This window comes from Bidens hawaiensis, unplaced genomic scaffold (genome assembly GCF_021521415.1).
Source record: "Bidens hawaiensis isolate Kalapana, Puna unplaced genomic scaffold, B.hawaiensis_p1.1 tig00026432_1, whole genome shotgun sequence".
NCBI classification, from domain to species: Eukaryota; Viridiplantae; Streptophyta; class Magnoliopsida; order Asterales; family Asteraceae; genus Bidens; species Bidens hawaiensis.
Window position 1 is genome coordinate 123,324 of NW_027494254.1, and position 6,426 is coordinate 129,749.

General features: G+C 35.0%; 1 protein-coding gene across 1 annotated transcript; it reads left to right on the forward strand.

The window, feature by feature from the left end:
* Positions 1-462: 462 nt before the first annotated feature.
* On the forward strand, positions 463-5,881 carry LOC143573459 (protein IQ-DOMAIN 32-like). Its single transcript, XM_077058330.1, has 6 exons — positions 463-564; positions 2,168-2,503; positions 3,534-3,716; positions 3,863-3,943; positions 4,681-5,809; positions 5,871-5,881. The coding sequence occupies exons 1-6, from the start codon at positions 469-471 to the stop codon at positions 5,879-5,881; spliced, it is 1,836 nt and encodes a 611-aa protein (XP_076914445.1). The 5' UTR covers positions 463-468.
* The last annotated feature ends 545 nt before the right edge of the window (positions 5,882-6,426 follow it).

Below are 6,426 nucleotides of genomic sequence, written 5' to 3' on the forward strand. Positions count from 1 at the left end.
ATATATCATATAAGTACACTAAAAATATCATCTTTAGTCTTTCTTTTTTAATTAAATAATACTTTTATCATTACCTTTTCTCTCTCATTCACTCACAACCACTTTCAAAAATATTAAAAAATTATAGAGATCAATAGTGTGTGTATTCAAATTTAACCATAAATAGTAATATTTATCTCAGAACCACTTTTTACCTCACATAATTTTAATAACCCGGTGAGAAATTGCTTATACATGTTACGTTAACATAGACATGAAAAAGGAACGGTTTTAACCACTCAGAGCACGGTATCACCGCAGTCGCTGTCACAGTAAGTTTTGGATTATAAAATTATCTTCCTTCCGTTACAAACACACACACAGGGGCCGGAATTGAAACACAAAAAATAGCTAAATTGAAGGCGAATGTTCACGTCCGGGTTTCACTCTCACTAACAATGGCGAAAGTGTGAAATTTGAATAGAATACATGGGAAGATCCAGCGGATATTGCTTCAGAATCATCGGCTGTGGCAACACCAGCTCTGAATCTGTCGATAGAGATGACCTAAATGCTTCTTCTCAGGTATTTATTTGTGTCTTGATTCGGTTCAGATTAAGCTATAGATTTGTTACATTTTGCAATTACACCCTAATTATTGATAATGACTATCTTTGTAACATCAATAATTCAGTTGTAAGTGCAAAATGTTGCTCGAAATGAGTTGAGCCTTATCGAGCCCGACCTCGAATATTCTCAGTATCAATGTTTTGGATCGGACCGCAAACCGGACGGGCTACTGGTTCACCGGATGAACAAATTTCATCTCAAAATGACGAAAAATGTTAAAACATCATTTTTTTTACCCATAGTAAACCGGTTCCGTTCTCAGGTTGGACCGGTGAACCTTATCGGTCCGGCTGGTTTTTTGAGCAGCAGGCGAATTACATAGATGTGGACCGGTCATGTGACCAAATCCCGGCTGAACCGGCCCGGTCTCAAAAACATTGCTCAGTATGGGAAGATCGTTAAGTTTAGGCACGTCGAAGCTTAACGAGTCTAATTTATTACACTATTATCGAGCCGAGCTTTGAGATCATAATTTGTGTTATGGTATAGATTTGCTACATTTTGTGAGTAGGGTTGAATTACTCTTAAGGACTTCTTTTAGTTGCCATATCTTAATAGAAAAATGATGCTGAGAATTTTATTATTATTTTCAGTTTTTGTAGGATTTTTGAAAAGTGAAATCTTGTAAACTGTTTTCAACTAAGTTCATCTTGTGTTATTAAATTTATTTACTTGTTGATTTGTTAGTATTATTACTAGGTTAGAAACATGTGTATTATATGGGTTGAATAAAGGGAATATTACATAATTAGTAATGAAAATGTAGGAATTATAAAACGATATTTGAGATAAGGTATGATTGAAATTAGGTAAATACTTAATAAAACAAATAATATTGAATATAAAAAGAGATAGTTACAATTCGTAAATCTTTTTTGTATACAGCATTTCATGCTTTAAATTTGTATCTTACAAAGGGGTGAAAGGGGAAATAAGAGAAGCGGGAAAAGTAGGTTGCACTTACATAATTGTGACACGTGGCAGTGAATAGTTACTTAATTATTATGTATCGATTTTAATTTTCTATATTACCAAAATACCAACTAACTATGATTAGAGCTTCCAACCATAAACGATCGAATTATTTGATTATATATGGGCTTTTATACTAAGCAAAGTTGGGAATGTGGCATGCCTAAATCCCGAACCTGGCTCTCACGATTTGTCATTTTCTTACTAGGCAAAGTGTGGTTGACCCGGGATTTAGGGATGCCCAATCTCTAAACAATCGGAAGTAAAAGCGGGCATATGGCTTTAAAACTGAATGTTTGAAAACTTCTAATACTAGAGCCTGTGAATAATACAAAACATGATAATCAAGTAATGCCTAATCTTGCATTAAAGGATCACTTACACACAACTCCTCATATTTGAATCACTATTGAGACATTTGGTTTTAGTGTTTTACATATACTCCTAAAAAAAACATATGGACACTATCTGTATTTTGCTTTACACATTTATTTTCCATAATTCCATCTCCCTATATGTATATAATTATATATCCTTATGCGTGTGTCTCTTCTAACTTGTTGAGCTTATGCTAAACCAAATTCAGAACAAAGGTTCTGATAAACGAGGATGGAGTTTTCGCAAAAGATCAGGGCATAAAGAGCTTACCAACACTATTATAACTGAAATACCTTCTGAGAATAAGAACCTAGAACCTGTTATCATCAACTATGAAGCACCTGTCAGTTCTGTGTCTGAGAAACCATTTTCAAATCAATCAACAGAAGAATTGCCTCGGGTGTCAACATCAACAACCAAGGGCAATACGGTCAATACAGTGTCTAATTTGGTCACTGAAGCTGCTGATGAAGATGAAATTAAATTTGATTCCAGTTTTGATGAATCCATCATCGTCATCCAGTCTGCTGTTAGAAAAAACTTGGTATGTTTTTACTTCTATCTAAATCTAGCACTTTCAACCCATTTACTTTTGAACAGCGCACATTCGTGTTCATTAGTTTAACTTTAACCAAACAAATGATCGAGCACGAACAATCGAACGAACACGGTTTTCATGTTCGTGGTTGTTCGCCAAGAAAACAAGCATGCTAATGTGCGTTTGTTAATAGTATAAACGGATGGTTCATGGACGACGAACACAAATGAACTAGCGGGACTGAACATAGATGAACGACATAATGGAGCGAACGCCAATTACAAGTAACGTGAACATTAATTTGTTGGGCCTAAAAAAATCATAAAGCATTAAAGCTAGACTAAATTGCAGTGGGTGATATTTTAGTTTTTAAAACCAGACTAAATTGTAATGGGTGATATTTTATTTTTGAGAACCATACTAATTTGTGGGCCTTAAAAAATCATAAAACTAGACTAAATTGTGATGGGTGATATTTTTTAGTTTTACAAAACTAGAGTACCAGACTACATTGTAATGGGTGATATTTTATTTTTACAAAACTAGACTAATTTGTAATGGGCCTAAAAATTTAAAATGAATATATGAACAAACGTAAACAAACGTAAACTAATGAACATAAACGAACGAACATACAAAACAACCGTACCCAGTAAATTGAACGAACATAAACGAACGTAATTGAAAGAAGTTGACGAACATAAATGAACGAACCAGACTTATGTTGATGTTCACTCATTTATTAAATAAAGAAACATGTACGAACTTCCTGCTGATTCATGAATGGTTCACTACCTTCAGTTCATTTACAAGCCTATTCTTTGTAGTCATAGTTAGTGCGTAAAAGGTTATAATAATATAAAATTGCAAAAAAAGTGTTTGTGGTTCTATACTACTATATTAAAAGTTACCTGTATAAACCCAATCCTGTTATGATCTGTATGTTATCTGCCATCCTATTTCCAACATATTTTACTAGTTGATAAAGCCCGAATTGATTTAATATATGTTAATTATGGTTGCATGTGTTATTTAGGCTCAAAGAGAACTGATAAGATATAAAGAAATTGTGAAATTACAAGCTGTGGTACGAGGACATTTGGTTCGCTGTCGGGCGGCTGGAATGTTGCGTTGCATTCAATCTATTGTTAAGATGCAAGCTCTTGTTCGCGCCCGTCACGCTAATGTTCCTCTCGGAAAAACATCTACCAGAAAAAAGGTAAACTTTAATGTTTGCAAATAGTTTTATGTTGATGATTGGAAATCATTTATAATACCAAAACTTATTATTCCTGCAAACCAATTTGTTCCATCTATGCCTTTGCTTCAACCTTTAATTATTATATGTTATTATTTTTTTTTCAGGGGAAACAAGACTCTAGAACTGTGACACATCCAACATATATCTCAATTGAGAAGCTACTCAGTAACCGATTCGCTATCCATGTAATAAAGCTTGTTTTTCTTTTTTCTTATCTTGAACGGTTTAACCTTTCCATTCTAAGGGGCAACATAGGCTGATCGGGCAGGTTGGGTAACGGGCAGAGGTGCACAAAACAACTGGGTTGGGAATCGAAACCCAGTTTTGTCCGCGAACCCGACTTGATTTCGAAACCAGGGTGGACCCGACCTAAACGATAGGTTGAAACTGGGTTGTAGCCTTATACTTTGAAACCGCTTTGAACCCAGTCAAACTTGAATCAAACCTAAAACCAGGTTTTATACATGTCTAAGCCGTGCCTTTCCCCCCTCAAAAGATCACCTAGTTTTGCCAAAACCCGATTTTACTTTTGTTGACCCAACCTGACCCGGATTCAACCCAAACGAATCGGGCCCAGAATCCTGTTTGTGCACCTCAAATAACGGGTCAAATAGGGTTCGTGCCAAAAATTTTCAATTCTTCATGCGCTCCATTTTGAGTTGGGCCGACCCACAAACAGTTTTTTGTCCGTTATTTTTTTCTAAATAATTAATGTGTTAAAAATGTTTACGAAAGCTATATCTTACAAATAATTTTTATAGTTTTTAATAGAACAATTAAAAGAAAATTCTGATATTTTCTAGCTGTGTTAAATATATAAGGCTTTAAGCTTTTTAAACTTCACCCAAAATCAACCCATATCAATAGCCTTTTGCAATTTGCTTTAATTAATATGAAACTAACAATCTAATTTCTATAAAAGCTACTGGAATCTACACCAAGAACCAAACAAATCAACCTCAAATGTGATCCATCAAAAGATGATTCATCTTGGCAATGGTTGGAAAGATGGACATCGGTATCCTCGCCCCAACTTCGGGACCCACATGAACCTAAACAAGTACAAGACAAAGTCATAGATACTAAAAACCAGACTGAAAACATAGTTTCTGAACAAAAGTCTGATAATCTTTCTGATGAAAGTACACATTCGACTAATGGGCCTGGACTCGGGCCCGAGAAGCCCAACCCTCCTTCCAAAAGGGCTGCATTCATTGCTGCCCAGTCAAGATTCGAGGAGTTCACTTCTGACAACAAGTCGTTTACTTCCATCAATTCTTCAAATAAAAAACATGGGAGTGCGGATAAAAGTCATACTGTTGACCTTGTAGGACCACCGGTTTACGAAAGCTTAAAACTGGGCCATAGTCGAACTGGTGGGTCCGAATGTGGAACTGAGCTTTCAGTCACATCTATGCTCGACTCACCCGATCCATCTGAGGCTGGAAACATTGAATCCAACAAAGAATCCAAACTCGATGAGTTGACTCACTCCGTTTCAAATCTATCCGAAACATACGACTACAACACATCTAATGAACACATTGAGCTGGAACCCGAAACGGGCCGTCAAATGAAGTCATCAATGCATAAAGAATCCGAGTCCCCAGTAACACCGTCTAGCCAGATCTCAAACAACAAAAATGCTAAAAAGGTTCCTACAAAACTGAAAGCGTGGTCAAATAGTACAAAGTCAACTGTAAGTTCGAACCATGGGTCGGGTTTAAAAAACAGTTTGGACCACTTGCCTCGAGAGAGTAAACCCGCAAACCGAAGGAACTCGTTTGGGTCACAAAGTTCTGAACCGGTTGTTAATCAGGAGACTCGGGATAGTTGTAGTAGTAATTCTATACCGAGTTATATGCAAATTACTGAGTCTGCAAAGGCAAAAGCTTTGGTGAATAACTCACCGAAATCGAGTCCGGATGTGCACGGTAAAGAAGGCTATTTGAAAAAGAGACACTCGTTGCCCGGTTCGGTTAATGGTAGGCATGGTTCGCCTCGGGTCAGGCGGAGCCCACAACAGACCACCAAAGGAAATAATAATTCAGGTATTTTGTTTGTTTAATTTGCTTTATTTTTATTGGCTAAATTGCATAAACATGTATTCAGCTTTCGTCTAATTTATATAATGTAAATGAGCCGAGCTGCTCGTGGGCTACTTGAGACCGGCTCAATAAAAGCTTGAATTGAGTCGATCTTTAACGTACCATATTTATATAAATTTAGTTATTTTTATTATGTAATACATAATAAATGTTTCCTACATAACAAAAGTAGTTATATAATATAAGTATGATAAAAATAACTAAATATAATAGTTATATAGGGTTTGGATCCTTCAGAACTTCCAAATAATTTAAGACCTGTAAGAACTCTTAACAACCAACCATTTTATTTATTTATTATATATATTTCATATTATTTGAAGGTAGTCTTGTCATTTGTTATATGTAATTTTGTGATTAACATGTGTAGTAACCAATTTACATATATGAAATTATAAGTTTACATATAATAAATGATAAGACTATCCTCAAATATTTTAAATATATAAAATAAATGAATAAAATGATTAGTTGTTAAGAGCTCTTAATATTTTTAAATTATTGGAAGTTCTGAAATGATTCTAATCCTAATTATAAGTAAAATAGTTAAATAACTGATA